The 23,500-nt window shown below is 44.5% G+C and overlaps 1 protein-coding gene across 1 annotated transcript; it reads left to right on the top strand.

Annotated features, from left to right (window-relative positions):
- Positions 1–71: 71 nt before the first annotated feature.
- On the top strand, positions 72–22,917 carry LOC311111666 (phosphatase and actin regulator 4B-like; the record flags this gene model as incomplete). The annotated part of the gene is made up of 14 exons (XM_084154455.1): positions 72–135; positions 6,864–7,025; positions 7,356–7,436; positions 8,329–8,871; positions 12,816–13,175; positions 15,069–15,212; positions 16,344–16,863; positions 17,138–17,397; positions 19,333–19,546; positions 19,695–19,750; positions 20,224–20,285; positions 20,651–20,788; positions 20,962–21,038; positions 21,218–22,917. The coding sequence occupies 14 exons, from the start codon at positions 72–74 to the stop codon at positions 21,231–21,233; spliced, it is 2,697 nt and encodes an 898-aa protein (XP_084010581.1). The 3' UTR covers positions 21,234–22,917.
- Between the last annotated feature and the right edge of the window lie 583 nt (positions 22,918–23,500).

Here is a 23,500-nt window from a genome sequence, read left to right as displayed (position 1 = left end):
CCTACTCTGCCCAGCACAGAGTGCCTATTCCTGGGTAGAAAGAGCAAGAGAGGCCCCTCTGGGGCTGGATCATGGGACAGAGCCTTCCTCTGGAGACCCCAGCTCAGGACCAACACCAACACATCCACCGCAGCAGTGAGTTTCTAGCTTACTCACTCACTCATTCAGTCACTCACATACACATGCTCAATAATCAGTCTCACAAGTACACACACGCACATTTATAAATACACTCAAACACTTTCACTCACTTATAAAATGATCCTTAGTGTTGTTTTCTAGTTTTTTTCCACATCTTAGCTGCGCCGCTTGAGTGAAGGAGAGAGGGCAGAGGAGAGGCGGGGGCTGGAGATTGTGTAATCAACAATGTTGCACACTTTATTTCTCTATCTCTCTCTCTGTCTTTTTACCACAGGGAATGCTAAAAATCACTGGGATCAGGTGGATGAAAATCAGTTGTGTGTGTGCGTGCACCCACATTACTGAGTGCAGGATACCCTTCTGACGTGCTATATGCAAAACAACAAGATTAGCCGCACAAACACATGCCTCACTGTTTGCGGCAGTAAACTGAGATATTGAAAAAATAATCGGAGGGATTACTGGAAATAGGATTGTCTGTCTGTGAATGTGTAGGGCGTTATGTGTTTTTTTTGGAGCCATTCCATCCCCCTTTCCCTCAGTATTGTTGTGGTCTGTCATCCCACGGAGGTTAAGCCTATGAGGTTGGGTAGTCTTGCTGGGTTATTGTATAGAGAAGTATGGCAACCAGCGAGTAATCGGCCCTGGCATTTCTAACACACTGGATAATTTTTTTTCTGTAGGACCCCACACTGGACCAGTTATTAGCCAGTTACCAGTTACTGACCATATTGCGCCAAAAAATTACAAAGTTAGACAGGCCCACTAGGCTAAAATGTCAGATGGCCAGTCCGATCCTGTGTGTAGGTACAAGTACACAAAACCAGGTTTAGAAATAACTATATTTTCAACCGACAACTTTAGGTATTGGAATTACCTCTCTGTACCACCCACTAGTCAAAGCTTATCTAGGCTCCATTTCAAAACATGGAAGGTGACTAGTTTAGGAATGAGGAGGGAGGGGGTGGGGCTTTCCTTGCGGAAGCAGACTCTTATTATGTAAGTGATCAGGCTGCTCGAGGCAGCTGGCCTGCTGCTGAGGCCCTTAAAACAACACGATCTGCTCTCCACCACATGCTCACCTGACTGCTCCTGCTATGAGTCAATGAGTCATGGGGCTGAGGCTAAACCATAATTAGCTACAGTTTGTTACGCGAGATATGTGATAACTATGTTTCCATATTCAACGTTACAGTTTAGCTTCTACAAAACGGCGCCATAGATTTTTCAACGAACCTGCTCTTGGCGATTACTTTCTTTGTTCTCGTTTCGGGTACAGGGTTATCTTATAAATGTCCGTGTCCAGTTGCTGGTGGTTCCACCCCAAAAATTTTTTAACCATGTTTTGTATCAAGTGAGAAATGCCTCTTGCATGGGTGTAAATCTTTGTTTTAGTTGCACTGTGTGACTTGCTGTCATCTACTACTACAGTGAGGGGAAAAAAGTATTTGATCCCCTGCTGATTTTGTACGTTTGCCCACTGACAAAGAAATGATCAGTCTATAATTTTAATGGTAGGTTTATTTGAACAGTGAGAGACAGAATAACAACAAAAAAATCCAGAAGAACGCATGTCAAAAATGTTCTAAATTGATTTTCATTTTAATGAGGGAAATAAGTATTTGACCTCTCTGCGGGACTAGTTCCTGCCAAGATGCTGGGAAATGCTAGATGTGTGGTGGAGAAGAACCTCCGCGTGCGGTACAAAACATGGATTTAATAGCTTTTAGGTTTTTTTGCAGTTTTTTGGCAGAACCATCTGCAACTAGACACTGACATTTATAATAAAATGTTCCCTAATGACCACTACTCAGGCCTCTTTCTTTTTGTGGAGGGAGACTTGGTGTGAGGTAGTGATGTGCAGTTCGAATGATTTTTTTGAGCAACTCTTTTTATTGACTCGATAGTTATGATTCGTTTTTCTGAGTGACTCGTTCATTTTTCGTCGTTCTTTTGAACTGCTGGCCGCAATTAATTCTACAGCAGGATTAATTCTCCGGCTCCTGAGACGTGCTCCGACCAACAACTGTCTGTCATTAATGCGCGCAGGCAGCATAGAGAAGAAAAATACATGTTTAGAACTGATAATTGATCGCATGGTGCAATTAATTGATTATTGAATGTTATGATGGGCACAGCTTTGTAGAACCAAAACACACACCGCCTCTGCTCAACAAACTTGAACTCGAGAACAAATCGTTTGAGGTGCTGCAGTTAGCAAACAATATTGTGCTTATCACCCTCACGGCAGTAAAGCAATGCATTCCGCCAAGAGTCGTTCACAATCTAGTCCGGTTGCGGCCACAACTAGACCTCGTTTCAAATGTGTCAATAAATAATATTGTTTGTATGCCTAGAAATCAACAAATGTACATTGTTTAAAGCACACTTTTACAAGTCTCAGTCACAAATGACTGCTCCAATAAGCAAACATCTTATGGTGAACGACATGTGAACAAGAAGCTTGTAGAATCATGACTTTTTCAAGTCTTCAGTTCATCGTTCGCCGGTAGAGGATCCTACATGCTCTGGGCTTTACTGACTCAAATGAACGAAATGAGTCGAGATTCGTTATTTTGACCAAACGAGTCGAAAAGATCGTAGTCAGTAAAAATAGCTGAACTTCCCATCACTAGTCTGAGGTGTGGAAGATGTTTGACAGCAGGTATGGCTATTAGCATTGCTTTGAGGTCATCCCAATCTGGCGGTTTCCACTAGATCGTAAAACCACAAAGTCAAAATTGGCAATATTGTACAAATTCACAAAAAAATGCTTTTTGATCTTAATTTAAGATTAGGCATAAGGTTAGGTTTAAAATCACATTGTAGAAATAGGTGGAACTAATGACTTTGTGGCTGTGGTAACTGTTACAGGCTTTGATTTTCGTTTTCGAGGTTGGTTGTATTTAGGTGTGGACGCGCACTGATTGGAATTATCCTCGTTGGTCAGGATGTGTTGCACCTGTCACCTCATTAGTCAGTCGTTAGTTTCAGGTGATATTTAAGAGCTACAGAGCCAACACTTCAGTGGGCATCTATATTTATCTTGTCTCACCTGTTTGGTTTGTGCCATGTTTATTTGCACTCCATTACCTAAGTTGGTGTGGGTTTTCTTTTCCTTTAGTTTGTCCGCTATAAGGCAAATCTAGTGGGCGTCCATGGTGGGTGTTTTAAGACCCTACTCAAGTTTGTTTGGCCATCACCCAGTCAGTAGGCACCCCTATGGATGCCTTTCAGAACCCATTTTAAAACCCCACCTGTTTTGTTCTGGTTGTCAGAGGCTCATTTGTTAGTTCCCTATTTCTGTTGAGCAGCGATTATTTTTCTTATTTTTTTTCTTATTGGGGAACGTAACATAACTAGTGACGACCCAGTCTGACCCTGTTTCCTTATTGGCAAGCTCTAGGTGGGCTGGCTTCCTGATTTGGACAGCACTGTCTAGCCTGGTATCCTAGCTGTCACCGCATCATTCACTTTGAACTTGACATCCAGACCTCTCTGAGTCATTTGTTTTTACATAAAGTCATTGTACACAACATCTAAGGATTCTTCAAGAGGTCTGGGTGATTGTTGATTTAGAAGGGAGTGATGATGATGATGGAGGGTTTATGGTATTGTTATACAACGGGTGGGTCTAATCCTGAATGCTGATTGGTTAAAACCGCATTTCAGCCGGTGTCTATTCCACAAATTACCACCGGCTAAATCTATGACGTTAAAATGCCTATTTACTCTGTTCCATCTGATTGCGCTATCCACTGTCTCATCAGCCCAGCCAGGCACTTTATATACTTGATCTCCACTATAAAAAGCATCTAGACATTATCCCACATTTCTTTTAGACTAACATTTAGTTTTCAACAGCGGAGATTTGTATAAACCTTGCTGTCTGTCTATCTGACATTTGCAACATTGTTTCAATATTCAAATTCGATCTCCAGTTGTCCCATAGTAATGAACGTGTCGGGATGAGACAGACAGGCAGGCAGCGTTTCTCAGCCAGTCGAAATCATGAATCAGCTGGCATCATTTTTATGGACATATACAAAGAAATGTCAATTGAAAAAAGCTAAAACGAAACGAAGTGCAGCTAGTTTGCAGTCTTTCCAGCTTCAGTTTGAAGTGATTGTGTTAGCTGTGTTGTTGTCTAGCTCCTCTGAACGACAGTGTCCTGACGAGTGAGCACATTTTCTATGCCAGGTTAAATCGCGCCTCATTAGCTCATAGTTATGGATGCATACAAATAAATGTCACTAGAAAACAGCTTAAACAAATGCAAATGAATCTACTTTGCTGTTCTTCTGGCTGCACTTTTTGACGTGACTGTATGTTAGCCGTAGTTGGCTAGCTAGCAAGCAAGGGATAAGAACGTTGCCAGCCAGTATGGAAATGTTAGAACGAACGACTGGGTCGCGTCTCTAGCAACCGAACCGATAGAATGAACGACCAGCCGGCTTGGGTAGCAACCCTAGATTTGTTTCGGGACTATATCTTGTTGAAGGATGAAATAGTATGAATAAATTCATAAAAATAACGTTTTTAATGAAAATATGTCATTCATTATTTGAATAGGTTGGTAACCCGTTGTATAAAAGTGATAATGCCCTCAAAGCCGGTGTTTGAAGGATATATTGGCACGGTTTTCTAACAACACCCGTGCCGATATATGCTCCAAACACCGGCTTCTCTGGCATTATCACTTAATATTCTGTCCTGTGTGCTTCATAGCCTACAGTACAGGCTATCAGTTGAAACAGGCTCTCGGTTTCCATGTCCGGTACAGTAAGATGTGTGAGGGGTGGAGGTTGTCTTTGTTCTCTGTCACAGTTAGGATCAGGGTGGAGTGCCGTTTCCTCCCTGTGTTTCCCAGACCTTCCCCCCTTTCCTCTGTCCGAGTCACACAGCTGCAGACAGCCTACACACACACTGGACCTCCACTCACTCTTCAGGCACCCTTTTGACAAAAAAAATGGGTATAGGAAGGATCCATTTGGTCACCTTTCCAATCTCCGGCATAAGATAAACTGTATTTCTTGCTACCAGCTGAATGGAGTGAATGTGCTGCTGCTGCTGCTGTGTTTCTGGTAGTATCAGTCAGTCAACCCACTGTGGATCTGGAGTGTGTCAGCCCAGCACAGCCAGCACTTACCCTGCTTGAGTGGATTTAGCTGACCTGCCTGCCTGCCGCGCTCCTTGTCAGAGGCAGACCGCTCTGCCAGAGCCTGCTGTGCCTGTGTGTAGGAGAACCAGGGGAGTGTATGTGTTACAGACCACTGCGTTTAGCAACTCGTTCTTTGGACATCATGAACAGAATCCACTGGTTTCTGTAACTTCCAGAGGAGCTGGATGTACATGGTTTGGACCTGGCCTCTGAACTTGTTTTGTCCGCATGTGGCTTAGCAGCCTGTGGGTCTCTGCACTGTCACAGCCGCCCCCAGCCCTACCTAGGGTGTTGGGATCGACTAGGGACAAGAGTGTTTGAGTTTTTGAACACAACCTTTTGCTTCCTCATGGCATGCTGCCTCAAGTCCCACCACCGTGGAAGCTGGACCCTGAGCTCTCACCCAGGTAGACTAGCTCAGTAATATAACCTCCATTTCCACCTTTTGACATGCATGTTTCCTCTACCTCCACTTCTGGCCTTTCGAAGGAAGGTATTGTATAGTATTATTATATCTGCCCATAAGCCCTCCTGTAGCTCAGTTGGTAGAGCATGGCGCTTGCAATGCCAGGGTTGTGGGTTCGATTCCCACGGGCGGTCAGTATGAAAAATGTATGCACTCACTAACTGTAAGTCGCTCTGGATAAGAGCGTCTGCTAAATGACTAAAATGTCAAATGTAAGCATGCATTGTCGTGGGAACTGAATTGCTGGGGCAGTGTTGTTGCCAGGACATCCTGTGTTTGTGGGACTTGTTGGTTGTTTTGCCCCAGCCTCTCTCTACACGGTAAATATTATGTCTGCTGAATAAAAACCTCAACCTTAGAGGAACCTGGCCCCACAGATGTTCTGTGACAGGCCTTGTGAAGGTCAGCACCTTGTCAGTCAGCCTGTCAATCACCTGAGCTGTTACCATGGCAGCTGGATGTCTATGCGTGTCTCGGGGAGAGACACACTCAGGCCAAAGAGAGAGTCCTACCTCCAAATTATTTTTAAAGGTGTATGACTCCACATTGTTAGTGAAAAAGCATATAGAGTGCAGTGTGTGTCTGTGTGCTTCCACATAGCCTGTTGGTGTTGAAAGGCTGATAACAATATTCTCCCAGTAGGGAGGAATGTGAGACTCTTGACTGTGGGAAGCTATGGACGGAGGCCAGTGCAAGAGGGACTCTCCCATCACATAACTGTTGGTTACTTGGTTGTGAATGTGTGGAGGAGTACATGAGCTTTGGAGGAGTACATGACCATCACCCTGCCAAAACACACACAGTCCCAGAGCTCTGAGCTAAAGATAATAACCTTCCTAATGAGCCTGGCCCTCCCATGTTCTTTACTCATGGTTCAAATGGGTGTCAGGCTAGCCTAGCTAAGCTAATGTTCTTCTGCACTGTACTCCGTGTGCATGCTAGCTCAGCTAGGCTAATGCTCTACTGTGAAAATGTCTGGGCTCTGGTTAGCTCAGCCCTCTGTGCTGTTATGTTGTAGATGCCCAGTTGTGGTTGTCATATTTCAACCGTGTTTCTTGACTCTCCATTCTTCTCTCTCTGACTCTATTGCTCCAGATGATGAAGTTGACCACCTGCACAACACGACGGGGGGAGATGGGGACGGCACCCCTATCCCATGCAAGGGCAAGGGCAAGTTCTCTACCATTGGCAAGATCTTCAAACCATGGAAGTGGAGGAAGAAGAAAAGCAGCGAGAAGTTTACGGAAACTTCAGAAGGTTTGTGTTCCGGCTTCATTGTGGTTGTTCGTTTCTATGTGTTGTATTCAATCTTTATCAAACGCCTTTCAGTGTGCTTTTTCCTGTCTCTTGGTGATGTTATGTACATGCCATGGCTTTTTCCAGTGTGTCCAGTTCAGTCTGCTTAAAAAAGACAATTGTTATAGTGGTTAGAATAATATCCTTTTTATTTGAAGATCTGTAAACTTACATCTTTGACTTCTGGAACGTGATATGACACACTCAAATTTGAAGTATTATCTTCGGTTTTATATGCTATCTGGAATAAATCTGGGGAAAAAAAACTTAAATTCTGTGTGTTGACGGCAGTTCTGGAGAGAAAGATGTCGATGAGGCGACCGAGGCAGGAGCTTATAGAACAGGGAGTGCTGAAGGAGCTCCCGGAGAATGGTAAGAGTGCAGCCACTGTTGATGTCATTCACTCACCTGATCCCCACATGACTCAATCAGCCAGTTCCAGTTGGCTCCCTACTCCTTCCTCTTGCCCCTAACCTTTCAATGTTTCTATATCTGTAAGTTGTAAGCAACATGGTGGACGCTCCACCACTACCCTGCATATACCTATCCAGACCCTTCAGATCAGCAAACATTTAAGGGTTAGGGCAGCCAAGGGGGAGGGAGAAAATTGGAAATGGCTTTATCTGTATCAGACAAAAGTCCAGGGCTATCATACCTACACAGACAGCATAGTCGATGACCGTAACAGCTTCATATTCAGCACACTCAATGGCAGTTGAAGAAAGGCAACTCTCAGGCTCCCTTTTCAACAGTATAACTATATATTTTGGGAAGAAAATGACATGGTGTTTTTCTTGAGCTGGGGAAAGGGGAACGAATTGCGCCCTGCAGCGAAATAGCTTTTAAATCAGTGTGTTCTGTGCTCTTACTCACTCTGCCGGCGTCAGTGTTGCAGAGGTCCATTTATTAAACATATTTCACTCCAGGGGCAGAGCTCTGATCCAAAGGGGTTGGCAGTTAGGATACCTTTCTCAAACCTCACATTCTGAAGGGGGCTGTGAAATCATGTCCAGATGCACTGAGGGAACCAATCCAAAAGTCCATCCTGTACCCTATTTCAACAAGCCAAATAAATTTGACAATTTCTACTCAAATATGCAGAACATTTTGAGTAGAGATAATGGCTTTGTTAGATTTCTGACTAACCCCTCCCTCACACTTGGTTGGTGACTCAAAGTAGTGTTAGTTTATAGATCTTCTCATGTGTGAGTGACGGTTGTCTCTGTATGGAAAGTCTCACTGCTTGTATCCATTTTTGTGACAGAAGGGGACGATCCTCACAGCCCCAAACAGCCCTATGTGAAGAATGGCCACACCCTGCCCATGGGTGGAGGTGGTGGAGGGGGCAGAGGGCAGGATAACCAGACAAGACCCACCGCCGACTCTGGGATGAACCCATCAGACTTGAAGATTAACCCAGCCTGGCTGCCACAGCCAGAGGACCGCCGGGTCCGCTTCCCCTCGGACGGAGACCGCCATGGGGACCAGGGTGGCCCCAGAGGCTCTGGACAGCAGGAGGAGGGCCGGCGAGGAGGGGGAGGAGGACGATCCCAGGGGGAGGGGGAGGGGGAGTGGAAGTCTAACATGGCCTGGCAGGGCCAGGGGATGGGCCAGGCGCAGGGGATGGGACAGGACCAGGGGGAGGAGGGGAGACGCGGGGGCAGACTCCACTCTTCTGACGGAGACAAGCGGCCGGGCCTGCAGAAGGCGCCATCAGAGGACGGTAGGAGGAGTCGCCCCGCTGAGACAGCATGGAAGCCCACCCTTCCCCGGCACGCATCCGCAGAGGAGGGAAGGGCCCGTAGAGGTGAGCTATTAACACACATTCTTGTACTTTTAGATTTGTGTGTATTGTTGTGAATTGTAAGATATTACTGCACTGTTGGAGCTAGGAACACAAGAATTTCACTACACACGGAATAACATCTGCTAAATATGTGTATGCAACCAATCAAATTTGATTTGACACACATACCCTTATTCTGTGGAGTAGGATGAAGCTGTCCCTAGACACTGATCTAAGGTTTGTGTTTTTACCCCTAATTGAAGATTTGAAAAGGATCAGCTGATCCTAGATCTGTGCATAAGGGCAACTTCTGCCCCCCCCCCCCCCCCCCCAACCCCCAACCCTCTCTCCGTCTTCAGTACTCTGGTTTGGGCCCAGATAGAGACAGGAGTCTCAGAGCCTCTTTGCTCCCCTGAGTCCTGCTCCAGCTATGCGTCTTATTCAGGAACAGAAGGGAATAAAGGGAATAGCTCATCCTCTCTTCCTTTCGTAATTAATGCGGCACTATCGTTTTAACCATTCCTGCCCTTAAAAGCTAATGCCTGTCAGCTCAACCGTAACTCTGCTGACGAGCTAAAGCTAATTGATACCATTCCAGCTATTACACACTGAGCTAAATAGAATTTAGTGTCTGCTGTTTCTTTTAGATCATCTCCTCGCTTTCTCTCTCTCTCTCGATTCTGTCTCTTTTCTCTCTCACTTCTGACACTTCCATTTCATCCCTCCCCCTCTCCTTTTCTCCCCTTTTCTCTCTCCCTTGGTTTTCTTTGACCTACAGTGCCTTCAGAAAGTATTCACAACCCTTGACTTTTTCCACATTTGTTGTTACAGCCTGAGTTTTTAATTGATTACATTTAGATTTTGTGTCACTGATCTACACACAATACCCCATAATGTCAAAGTGGAATTATGTCTTGCGTCAAAACATTTTCGACCCTTTTGTAATGGCAAGCCTAAATAAGTCACTACAAAGATACACGCACCCTTCCTAACTCAGTTGCCAGAGAGGAAGGAAACTGCTCAGGGATTTCACCATGTTACAGAGTTTAATGGCGGTGATAGGAGATAACTCAGGATGGCTCAACAACATTGTAGTTACTCCACACTAACATAAATGACAGAATGCAAAGAAGGAAGCCTGTACAGGAAGCCTGTAATCTAACACAACACATCACGGAGTACCACTCTTCATATTTTCAAGCATGGTGGCTGCATCATGTTATAGGTATGCTTGTCATCGGCAAAGACTAGAGTTTTTTTTTAGGATGAAAATAAATGGAATAGAGCTAAGCACAGGCAAAATCCTAGAGGAAAACTTGGTTCAGTCTGCTTTCAAACAGCAACTGGGAGACAAATTCTCCTTTCAACAGGACAATTACCTAAAACAGAAGGCCAAAATATACACTGCAGTTGCTTACCAAGACAACATTGAATGTACCCGAGTGGCCTAGTTACAGTTTTGACTTAAATTGGCTCTATGGCAAGACTTGAAAATGGCTGACTAGCAATGATCAACTTGACAGAGCTTAATTTTTTTAAAGAATAATGGGCAAATTTTGTACCATCCAGGTGTGCAAAGCTCTTAAGAGACTTACCCAGAAAGACTCAGAGCTGTAATTGCTGCCAAAGGTGATTCTAACATGTATTGACTCAAGGGGTTGAATACTTATCTAATCAAGATATATTAGTTTTATTTTCCATGTAAAAAAAAATATACAGTGGGGAAAAAAAGTATTTAGTCAGCCACCAATTGTGCAAGTTCTCCCACTTAAAAAGATGAGAGAGGCCTGTAATTTTCATCATAGGTACACGTCAACTATGACAGACAAAAATAGAAAAAAAAATCCAGAAAATCACATTGTAGGATTTTTAATGAATTTATTGGCATATGATGGTGGAAAATAAGTATTTGGTCAATAACAAAAGTTTCTCAATACTTTGTTATATACCCTTTGTTGGCAATGACACAGGTCAAACGTTTTCTGTAAGTCTTCACAAGGTTTTCACACACTGTTGCTGGTATTTTGGCCCATTCCTCCATGCAGATCTCCTCTAGAGCAGTGATGTTTTGGGGCTGTCGCTGGGCAACACAGACTTTCAACTCCCTCCAAATATTTTCTATGGGGTTGAGATCTGGAGACTGGCTAGGCCACTCCAGGACCTTGAAATGCTTCTTACGAAGCCACTCCTTCGTTGCCCGGGCGGTGTGTTTGGGATCATTGTCATGTTGAAAGACCCAGCCACGTTTCATCTTCAATGCCCTTGCTGATGGAAGGAGGGTTTCACTCAAAATCTCACGATACATGGCCCCATTCATTCTTTCCTTTACACGGATCAGTCGTCCTGGTCCCTTTGCAGAAAAACAGCCCCAAAGCATGATGTTTCCAACCCCATGCTTCACAGTAGGTATGGTGTTCTTTGGATGCAACTCAGCATTCTTTGTCCTCCAAACATGACGAGTTGAGTTTTTACCAAAAAGTTATATTTTGGTTTCATCTGACCATATGACATTCTCCCAATCCTCTTCTGGATCATCCAAATGCACTTCAGACGGGCCTGGACATGTACTGGCTTAAGCAGGGGGACACGTCTCGCACTGCAGGATTTGAGTCCCTGGCGGCGTAGTGTGTTACTGATGGTTGGCTTTGTTACTTTGGTCCCAGCTCTCAGTAGGTCATTCACTAGGTCCCCCCGTGTGGTTCTGGGACTTTTGCTCACCGCTCTTGTGATCATTTTGACCCCACGGGGTGAGATCTTGCATGGAGCCCCAGATCGAGGGAGATTATCAGTGGTCTTGTATGTCTTCCATTTCCTAATAATTGCTCCCACAGTTGATTTGTTCAAACCAAGCTGCTTACCTGTTGCAGATTCAGTCTTCCCAGCCTGGTGCAGGTCTACAATTTTGTTTTTGGTGTCCTTTGACAGCTCTTTGGTCTTGGCCATTGTGAAGTTTGGAGTGTGACTGTTTGAGGTTGTGGACAGGTGTCTTTTATACTGATAACAAGTTCAAACAGGTGCCATTAATACAGGTAACGAGTGGAGGACAGAGGAGCCTCTTAAAGAAGAAGTTACAGGTCTGTGAGAGCCAGAAATCTTGCTTGTTTGTAGGTGACCAAATACTTATTTTCCACCATAATTTGCAAATAAATTCATAAAAAATCCTACAATGGGATTTTCTGGATTTTTTTTTCTCAATTTGTCTGTCATAGTTGACGTGTACCTATGATGAAAATTACAGGCCTCTCTCATCTTTTTAAGTGGGAGAACTTGCACAATTGGTGGCTGACTAAATACTTTTTTGCCCCACTGTATATTACACTTTGACATTAGAGCATTTTGTGTTGATCATTGACCATAAAAAAAAGTATCCCACTTTGTAACACAACAACATGTGAAAAAAGTCAAGGACTGTGAATACTTTCTGAAGGCACTGTATTTCCTATTTTCTCTGTGACATCAGCGTGTGATAAAGACTTAAAAAAAACTTCAAACTTCAGCTTTGAGGAATGGCGTGGGATAAAAAGCATGGTGGGGGGCTAAGGGGAGGGGGGGAGGGGGTTTGGTAATTACAGCACTGTTTATCTTCACAACTGATCCCCTGATAATGACAATCTCATACAAGTTTTTTGATACACACACACACACACACACACACACACACACACACACACACACACACTAGAGTGGCTAAGTGAATGGCACAAATCGGCTCAGTGCTCCAACCCAAGACTGAAACATTTATGTTTTTTAGGGAGATGCATAATGTGATGAGATTGGCTCTTTCAATAATGGAAAAGATACAAACACGCTCCAAAAAGGCTAGCAGTGTGTAGCGAGTTGCTGTGTGTACTGTCTTTGACACGAATGCGCCCCTGTGTCTCTCATGATGATGATTAGTTATTAAGTGTTCTTTCTTTAACACATGTATGTTATGTAACGTGCTTTGTGTGCTGTGTGTTTTGCAGAATCAGATAGCCATTTTGTTCCTGACCCAGATTCGCTGCGGGACACACTCCGAGAGCCGCTGCCCCCCAAACAGTCTGTTATGCCCCCCAAGTGGCTGATGAGCTCCACCCCCGAGCCCGGCAACGAAGGGTCACCCTCACCCCGCACCCCATCCAACCACCCTGCAACCACGTACTCTTCCTCCTCCTCTTCTTCCTCTGCAGTTGCAAAGCCTGCCCGAAATGTCTCCTCTGCAGGCGCCAACCCCCAATCTTCAGCAATAGTGTCCCTTGTGCCATCCTCCACCCCCCAGGTGACCAAGCAGCCTCCCCTCCCCCCGCCCAAGCCAGTCAACAGGGGCGGCAACGCGGCCATGTTGGGTGAGTACATTTACATTTACGTCATTTAGCAGACGCTCTTATCCAGAGCGACTTACAAATTAGTAGAGTAGTAGTTCTAGTTGTGGTGGTTGTAGTAGTAGGGACCGCAGCTGCCCATTTAATCATGGGATGGCGGAATTAGCCAATGAGATGACAGAGGAGACCAGGTGCAGCTTGCATCGATACACACACACATATTCACTTGTACACGTGCACACATGCACAATCAGTGGAGCTTCCTCGCGTAACATGTAGTCACTTTTTATATGCATACATGCCTGCAGAAGACTCGCGTTACATGCATAGGCATTACTACAAGGGACATGTGCATGTCACGCGTATTCACAGACACACACACACACACACACACACACACACACACACACACACACACACACAATGAAACACACACACACACACATACACTTTGCCACTCTCATCATAATAATTATGTTAACCCTGCGGCTCCAGCAGCTGTTCCCCAGCCGATGACTTAATAAGACTGAACTATTTTAGACGGCAGCAGCAGAGCAGATTTTCCCTGGCATTGTACTCTCCCAGGACACCACTGACTGGTGGCTCTGAGCCTGCTGCTGCTCAGCTCCATGCGAAGACAATGTTGTTGTTGTTGTTTTTACCAGGGGCATTTCTCCTCAGGCGAGCCTGACTTTATTCACTGTTCTCTTTGAGATCTGATACGCCTATTCCCTTAGGACTGTTTTAAACACATTTTTTGTATATATTCCCTCTAATTTAGCCTGGAGCTAGTAGGCTTGGATGTAATTTGCTGTGCGCTTGTGTGTCACCTTTTCGCAATCTATAGTCTGTCAAGCTATTTCATATGCACGTTCTAGAATGTCAGCTGTCATATTATGTAAACAATTCCGATGTATTAAACCATGTCGGATATGATAAAAAAATGGGGCATAGAATACTCTGAACAATGGGGGCTTTTCATGATGTAGTCATGTAGCAGGAAGGAGAAACAGCATTAGGAAGTTGCTTTGCTGATAAACATTCTGCATTCTTAATATGGTACAATTACAATACGTTCCGTTATTGTCTTAAACTGTAGGAGTTTTGATTACCTCTCTTCACTTTCCCCACTTGGTGCCCCTCTCACAGCCCAGGCAAGCCCCTTAGACACTTAGCGCAGTACTCTAATTACACAGACCCTCTTGTTCTGGATGCTGGTAGTGGATTCAGTGTAGGCATATCCACCTTGGTCGTGTTCATTAGACACCACACCAGGAAGGACTAAATGGACTGTTTTTAAAATGTTGTGCTACGGTGTGCCCTAATGAACACCACCCTGGTATAAGTGTAGTTAAGGTGACCAGATATTGGAAATGAAAATCAGGGATTTTTCTTTATGGGGCTAGCTGCGCAAAAAATTAAATAAAATAAAAATGGTATGGAACTATAGTTAACTATCAATTTTCGCTATATTCCTTTCAAATACTTGTATTAATTATAACACAGAAATGGATTACCCCTCCACAGTTTTCCTAGGCTAGTAATTTTAGAATCACCTGTTTAGTAGCCTGGTCGGCATGGTTGTTCATGCGGTGGTTACATGTTTGTATCAATGATCAAACGTTCTCATAAATGGTCAAACAAGTTTGGTACAGGGATAGACAATTTTTACATGCAAATCTGACTGGATACAGCGTTTTGATTATTGAAATATCAACATCAATTTAAACTTCACAGTTGCGTCTTTCTTTCTGAGGGATAATCGAGGACATTTTTGGGGACAGCTCTAGCCGGGGACAGGCCACAAAAATTGAGGGAAATCAGGGACATCTGGTTACCCTATACACAGTGTATACATTCAGCCAGCCTATATGAGAGCTGAAGGCCTGCGTGTCGTGACTCTCGTCCCCTCGCCAGCCTCCACTCTACAGGGGGGTGAGAACCAGAATGACTCCCAGCTGCCCCTCTACTGGTCCTGCTGGAAACGCGAGGGCGACTATGACGTCTACCTGTCCCTCCCTGTCTACCTGTGCCGGCGGGATGGCAGAGGCCTGCGGTCAGGTAAAACAAAGGATGCCCACCAATGCCCCTCTTCACTGGCATCGCCGCAGCAACGGTGCCCACCCTGTCTTTCTAACGTCTTCCCGAGCCTGCATTGTGTGTGTGGCTGTGTGCCCCCCCTGTTATCGTCATCATATTGCATCATCCTGACTTGAAATGACTCATGCCAAACGCTACCTGGCTGGACTAACCTATAACGGCCTGGATTGAGCGCTCTCGTCTGCTCATGCGACGTTAGGCTGCATGCGCGTAAGAAGGTTGAATGAGAGTGAGGGGTGTGTGTGTGTGCATGTAAGTGGGTGTACGTGGGCGTCTGAGCACCATATGTGTACTACCACCTCTGGTATGTGAATGGGGGAGTAACAGAGTCTCCCGTGATGGCTAGCTGTGGCAGCGCAGCACAGACCGGGCTGCCCCATAAAGGCTAATCCACACATCTGCTCTGGAGCGAGAGAAGGGCAGATAAAGGGCTTGATGTTATAATCCAGTCCAGTCTATTGCATGGTTCATGTCTGGCACTCAATCAGTCAGCTGCTGTGATCTATTGTACTCCAATGCGGTGTGTGTTCATGGCTTTGTATTTTAATGCTATTTCATGTTGACACATTCATCAGCAACTGCATTGAGCTTACGGATTTAAAGGTTTGCATGCAATCGCGAAATGTCTATTCCAGCTTGGTTGAACAGGGTTTTTTCATAATTCTCAGTTCAGAGATGCTAAGAAGCGATGGATGCATACTGGCCAATTGGATTTGTATATGGTCTGTGTGTGTTCTAGAGCATGTGTACTTATTCAAACCCTCACTGTAACCTTGATTGCCACATGCACCCGTTTGTAGTGTAAGACCCTGTCGGATGCACTTATGTGGACCCAGTCATGTGATCTGGGCTTGTGGATCTATGCATTCATGTGGACTCAGTCATGTGATCTGGGTGTGTATATCCATTCATGTGCACTCACCCATGTTACTTGGGCTCCTCTTACAAGTAAATGGAGACATAAACAAGCATGTGCAATCACTTGATCCACGGTTGAAAGCCCAGATTTAGGTAAAAAAAGTAAGTGAACATGTGTGTTTATCAGTGTGTGTGTGTGACACATTCAATAAACGGTGTTTCTCCACCCCACAGGCGACCTCACCCAGGCCGGTACCAACCTTGTGTCAACTAAGCCCTCCCCACCGATGCCCCCCAAGAGGACCACCCCTGTCACAAAGCGCAACCCGGAGGACCCCTCTGTGTCCACTCAGTCTGTCTCCTCCCCCTCCCTGCTTTCTCCTGAGGACCATCATAACCACTCAGTGGGCTTCCAGATGCCTCCCCCGTCCCCGCCCTTACCCACACACATCCCCCCTTCTCCCCCCCGCCAGCATCTGCACACGCACTACCTCCACCACCAGCATTCCTACCAACATCCCATCCCCCAGCCCTTGCTCTTTGACCCTCCCAGCCCCACCAGTGAGCCCCCCCAGCGTCCGGCCCCCGTCCCCCTGCACATCATGATCCAGAGGGCCCTGTCCAGCCCCGGCCCGGCCCAGCCACACCCCGACGTCTCCCAGCGCTCAGCCCACTCCCTGCTCTTCGAGACACCGCCCGAGTACCAGGGGGACCGTGGCCGGCCCCTAGCTGTCAGCATCCAGCCTCTGAAACTGTGAGTCCTATATGTCACTGTGGATATTTCATCAATGTTCTAGACTTGAGTAAAACACACACCTGAGAAATTAGGTGTAAAGTTGGCAAGACCTTGTCTAGGACTTATGAAAGGATCTAGCCACACAATCTTTCTGTGATGCCAATGATTTATTATCAGCTCCATCAATAATTATATGTGACTGGCGGCTTTTCCTATTTCTGTTGAAATCTCATCTGTTCTCCATCGCTCCATTTCTCTCTCTCTCTCTCTCTCCCTCCTCTCTCTCCATCAGGGCTGAGGATGACTACTCTGAGGAGGATGATGAAGAAGAAGAGGAGGAGGAGTACGATGGGGAGCTCCCCCAGCCAGAGCTGGAGCCACGGAGCAGAAGGTGCATGGTGGGCATCAGCGTCATCCCCGAGGGATCCAACAGCAGTGAGGAGGAGGAGGAAGAAGAGCAGGACCTGCAAAGGGACGACAGCGACTCGGACGGGCCAGTGCTTTATAAGGATGAAGATTCAGATGAGGATGAGGAGGATGAGCCGCCACCCAGTATGTATCTCAGTCTCACTTGAATTGGTTTATGGATAAACATTTATACTCAGATACAAAATCAAATCAAATGTATTGGTCACATACGTGTTTAGCAGATGTTATTGCGGGTGTAGCGAAATGCTTGTGTTTCTAGCTCCGTGCAGTAATATCTAACAAGTAATATCTAACAATTTCACAACATATACCCAATACACACAAATCTAAGTAAAGCAATGGAATTAAGAATATATAAATAAATAAACTCAGCAAAAAAAGAAATGTCCCTTTTTCAGGACCCTGTCTTTCAAAGATAATTCGTAAAAATCCAAATAACTTCACAGATCTTCATTGTAAAGGGTTTAAACACTGTTTCCCATGCTTGTTCAATGAACCATAAACCATTAATGAACATGCACCTGTGGAATGGTCGTTAAGACACTAACAGCTTACAGACGGTAGGCAATTAAGGTCACAGTTATGAAAACTTAGGACACTAAAGAGGCCTTTCTACTGACTCTGAAAAAATTAAATAATGTAATCCACTCACTAACTGTAAGTCGCTCTGGATAAGAGTGTCTGTTAAATGACTAAAATGTAAATGTAACAACACCATCGGTACATCCGAACATCACACCTGTGGGACAGGTACAGGATGGCAACAACAACTGCCCGGTTACACCAGGAACGCACAATCCCTCCATCAGTGCTCAGACTGTCCGCAATAGGCTGAGAGAGGCTGGACTGAGGGCTTGTAGGCCTGTTGTAAGGCAGGTCCTCACCAGACATCACCGGCAAAAACGTCGCCTACCATCGCTGGACCAGACAGGACTGGCAAAAAGTTATCTTCACTGACGAGTGGCGGTTTTGTCTCACCAGGGATGATGGTCGGATTCGCGTTTATCGTTGAAGGAATGAGCGTTACACCGAGGCCTGTACTCTGGAGCGGGATCGATTTGGAGGTGGAGGGTCCGTCATGGTCTGGGGGAGTGTGTCACAGCATCATCGGACTGAGCTTGTTGTCATTGCAGGCAATCTCAACGCTGTGCATTACAGGGAACACATCCTTCTCCCTCATGTGGTACCCTTCCTGCAGGCTCATCTTGACATGACCCTCCAGCATGACAATGCCACCAGCCATACTGCTCGTTCTGTGAGTGATTTCCAGCAAGACAGGAATGTCAGTGTTCTGTCATGGCCAGCGAAGAGCCCGGATCTCAATCCCATTGAGCACGTCTGGGACCTGTTGGATCGGAGGGTGAGGGCTAGGGCCATTCCCCCCAGAAATGTCTGGGAACTTGCAGGTGCCTTGGTGGAAGAGTGGGGTAACATCTCACAGCAAGAACTGGCAATTCTGGTGCAGTCCATGAGGAGATGCACCGCAGTACTTAATGCAGCTGTTGGCCACAACAGATACTGACTGTTACTTTTGATTTTGACCCCCCATTTGTTCAGGAATACATTATTCAATTTCTGTTAGTCACATGTCTGTGGAACTTGTTCAGTTTATGTCTCAGTTGTTGAATCTTGTTATGTTCATACAAATATTTACACATGTTAAGTTTGCTGAAAGTAAACGCAGTTGACAGTGAGAGGACATTTCCTTTTTTTTTAGTTTTAATGGACGAGCAATGTCAGAACGGCATAGACTAAGATACAGTAGAATAGTATAGAATACAGTATATACATATGATATTGGCAGCTTCTTAAAAATACTGTAAAAGTAAATATGCCACCTAGAAGACGTGACTTACAGTAGAGTGCATACAACTTTTGTATGTGATTATGATCCCTGCGGGAATTTACCCCCGATTTGGCGTTGCTAGAGCTGCACTCTTACCAATTGAGCCACACAGGATACCTATGTATCTTTATCTTATCTAATGTATATACCTGACACAGGATACCTATGTATCTTTGTATACCTGACTACATCTCTCTGTGGTTCTTGTTCAGGTGCTTTGGCCAGCAGGGTCAGAAGGAAGGACACGTTAGCTTTGAAACTGAGTAACCGACATGCCCCAGAGAAAGATGCTCGGGAGGACAAGTCCAGCGGTCACACGGGAGGTCGCACTCCGGGACACACACACCAAGGGTCGACAGGGCTGACGTGGCAGAGCAGGGAGCAATGGGAGGCCATACGCACACAAATAGGCTCTGCACTCACAAGGTAATCGATAAAGCCACACACACACACACAGTCTCACTATCATTTTCTTCTCGCTCTTTCCTCTCTCTCTCTTCTCTCTCTCCACATAGATACACCAAATCTAACACAAGGTTGATGTGATGCTGATGTTCTAACTTTTATCCTCTAGGCGTCTCAGCCAGAGACCGAGTGCAGAGGAGCTGGAGCAGAGAAACATCCTTCAACGTAAGTCTTTCCAACTCTCCATCACAATTTTTCCTTCCCTGAGTATGGGAATGAAGCGACAGGTGAAAGCTTTGTGGTGGAGGCGTGGAGCCCTTGCCTTCACCTGTCCGATCACGTCTGATCAGGGATAACTTCAAGGAAGGGAGGAAGGAATAATGCACTTTTATGGAATTGGAATGGGGCCTAGGTTTTCACCTAATCACTGCTCAATCCCCACTGGTATTTCTCTCTCAGTAAGGATTCTTGTTATTTATATAAATGAGGCCACATTCCAAGAGCATGATGCCACTTCTTATCAATGTGGATTAGGAAAACACATTTCTCAATCGGTGTACTTTTGTATTTGTACCTAGTACCTTTTATTAAATCCCATTGGAAAATCCCATTTTTGTGAAATGGACAACAATTGCACAATTTGGTGAATGTCTGCACAGGGTTCTAAACGTTGGTTTGACACACTCTCTCCTTTCCAGCCAAGAACCAGGTAGACAGGCAGGCGGAGGTCCGAGAGATCAAACGTAGGCTCACCAGGAAGGTAAGACCAGTGACACACACACTCACTACTGTTACCTGTTATAAGCTAGTTCTCTCGCTTAACAGAACATTTACATACAGAGGATTAGCTAGAGTGAATTGTTATAAGACGAGCTGAGAGAAGATAGAAGGTAGTCCTCTTCAAGGGATACTGGCAATGAGGCCCTTTGTCTACTTCCCCAGATTCAGATGAACTTGTGGATACCAATTTGGCTCGCAAAACTACCTCTAACTTCCTTCATACTGAACACAGAGACATACAAATGGTATTCACGAGTTCATCTGACTCTGGGAGAGTAGATAAAGGGCATCATTGCCAAAATCCCGAAGTATCCCTTTAAACTCTGTATTTAACTCCTCCTCTAGCTGAGTCAGAGGCCCACGGTTGCTGAGCTACAGGCCAGAAAGATCCTGCGCTTCCACGAGTATGTGGAGGTCACCACAGCCAATGACTACGATCGGCGCGCGGACAAGCCCTGGACCAAGCTAACACCCGCCGACAAGGTACAATCAGCTGTCACTCATAGCTCCCTAAATCACGGCTTGTAATGCACTTATTTATTGACACCAGTATGTCTTATTGACCAGTAAAGGAAGTATATATTTATGTGTTTACTTTAGCATTTAGATGCTGTCTTATGCGTCTTAATACAGTTAACTTTCCCTCCTTCCTCCAGGCTGCTATTCGGAAGGAGCTCAATGACTTTAAGAGCTCTGAAATGGAGGTTCATGAAGACAGTAGGATCTATACAAGGTACTTCCTCAGCCTATGGACAACATGAAGTTATATACACCATTACATAATATAGATCTTGAATTAACATACCAAGACATTTGTTTCGGTCCCTTTAATTGGTGGCTCTTACACAGCCGGAAAATACCTTGTTGAGTTGTTGTGATTGATCAACTTATAATTGATGTCCCTTTCTTTAGGTTCCACCGGCCTTAGCATCCACCCCATACTGGAAAGCACGTACTTAACCAGCGGCCGGCAGAGTCTCTGGAGAGGAGTCGCGGGGTCTTGGTGCTCCCTAAACAGACTGCCTTTTTATGTTGCTGAATGTACTGTACAGATCATCAAGGAAGGCCCGGGAATTGACTCAACTAAAAACAGGGGGACTGAGGACCAGATGCAGTATTTCTCCCGGACAGTAGGGGAGCCAAGTGCCAACAAAGTGGAGAGGTGGCAGAGGGGCTTGACCGATCGGGCTGACTGGGAGACACTCTGCCAACGTGTGTTATCCCTCAGGGACTTGGTTCCACTGACAACGACATTTTGCCGCCTCTTTCGATGTTGCCTTTTTTTCTGCTTTTACTCTGTATGGCACAGTTAACCCATGTTGCAGAGATGTAAATGTAATAACATTACAGTAATAATAGTCATAATAAAGACGGCTACAATAATAAACAATAATAAATGTTAGAGACTTGAAGCTGCAGAAGAGGACGAGGAGGAAGAAAACTGTGGGATTTGCCATTCCCAAGACTGGAAAAGCTCTGGGATAATTGTGTACTTGTGTATAGATTGCTGTGATTTCTTAGACTGAAACTTTGGAGAGTTCTAATAATGACAACTGTAATGCATAATATTTTGATCACATCAGAAATTACCGCTTTTATTTGAACCTGTTTTATAGTGTGCATTTGTACATTTTAGTCATTTAGCAGACGCTCTTATCCAGAGCGACTTACAGGAGCAGTTAGGGTTAAGTGCCTTGCTCAAGGGCACTTCAACAGATTTTTCACCTAGTCGGCTTGGGGATTCAAACCAGCAACCTTTCGGTTACTGGCCCAACGTTCTTTACCGCTAGCCTGCCTTGCCTGTATTTGTATTTGGTTGTGACGTGGGGTGAGCATTTGAGCTTTAACTAGTCATAGGAAAGAAAACAATGAGGAGGTTGTTGGTGTGCTATTCTTTTTTGTATTTATTTTGTATTTTTTTGGCCAGACACTGATCTCCATGCTGTGACAGTATAATGATGGTTTTTCATATCGCAGATTTCTTCAATTTGCTGCATGAGCCAACACACAGTGCAATTATTGAATCAACACATTTTAATTTTTTATTTACGCTTTTTTTTATTTGATTTTTTTGTACTTCTCTACATAGGTCAAACCATGCAATGCTGCAATGAATAGCTGTTTTAAAATGCTAAGATCAAGATCATGGCATCTTAAATAGAACAAAAGTTAAACTGTTACAAATCTTTACAGAATGTATCAAAGTGCAGTTACCATAATCAAACATGAAAAAAACACAATTAGTGGATTTTACGGTTGACAGGGAATCCTTTCAGCAGGAACATACTTTTTTATCTGGAGAAATGTATCATGCGTTGTCTTCTGGTCAGTAGATTACAGGGTCCTTTGCTGTACAGATGCATTTAGGTTACTGTTGTGTATATATTTTTCTTCCTTATTATTTGAAAATAAATGTTAAATATAATAAAGTATTATAGGTTGCTATTTTTTTAAGCACAAAATATTACTGTATGATTAAACACTACAACAATGGGAATATGAAAGTGTACCTGTTAAGTTTTACTTTGTTTTTTAATGAAATGTGGAATTTTAGTAACTGACTTTCTGTTTAGATGTAAATAGTCACCTCTAATTAAAAACCTTACAAATCACTCTTTGAGTCTTGTTGTTGGACTCATGCCGCGTTCACGTGCTAGTCGGAACTAGGAAACTCAGAAATGTTTGACTTGCTAACTGTTTGCAGTTACACATGCTGCGTTCAACCAGTTAACATTTGAGTTTCCTACTTCCGACTAGCACTTGAATGTGTCATTTAAAGCTCACTTATGTGAATAAATATGTGTACAGGGTAAAGTGATGGTTCACTCCAGAATGAATTGCCTAATTTAGATAAGAGTCCATGTCCCACCTCCCATCTTCAGTTGTGAAGATTCAGCTAAATCCTGTAATTCCAAATGAATGGGAAAAATGGGACTTCATCATTCAAGATGGTGCAATATCTCTCATTCATCTGGGATTGAGGCATATAGCTGAATCACAAGAACCTACAAGTGGATCTAGACTAGTTAAAGGCCCAATGCAGCTATTTAAAAATATATATATTACTGTAATAGATTTCCATTATAATTGTTGAAAGAAATAGCTGTTTAGCCTAAAAATAATTCTCAAGCAAGAATTTTGCTAGGACTAACCAAGTTTCCATCCAGTTTTTATGCGAGTAAGTCATACTGTATA

The sequence above is a fragment of the Coregonus lavaretus genome (assembly GCF_964263955.1).
Source record: "Coregonus lavaretus genome assembly, chromosome: 3".
Lineage (NCBI taxonomy): Eukaryota > Metazoa > Chordata > Actinopteri > Salmoniformes > Salmonidae > Coregonus > Coregonus lavaretus.
Note: the sequence above shows the minus strand (reverse complement) of the source record. Positions and strands in the feature narration are given on the sequence as shown.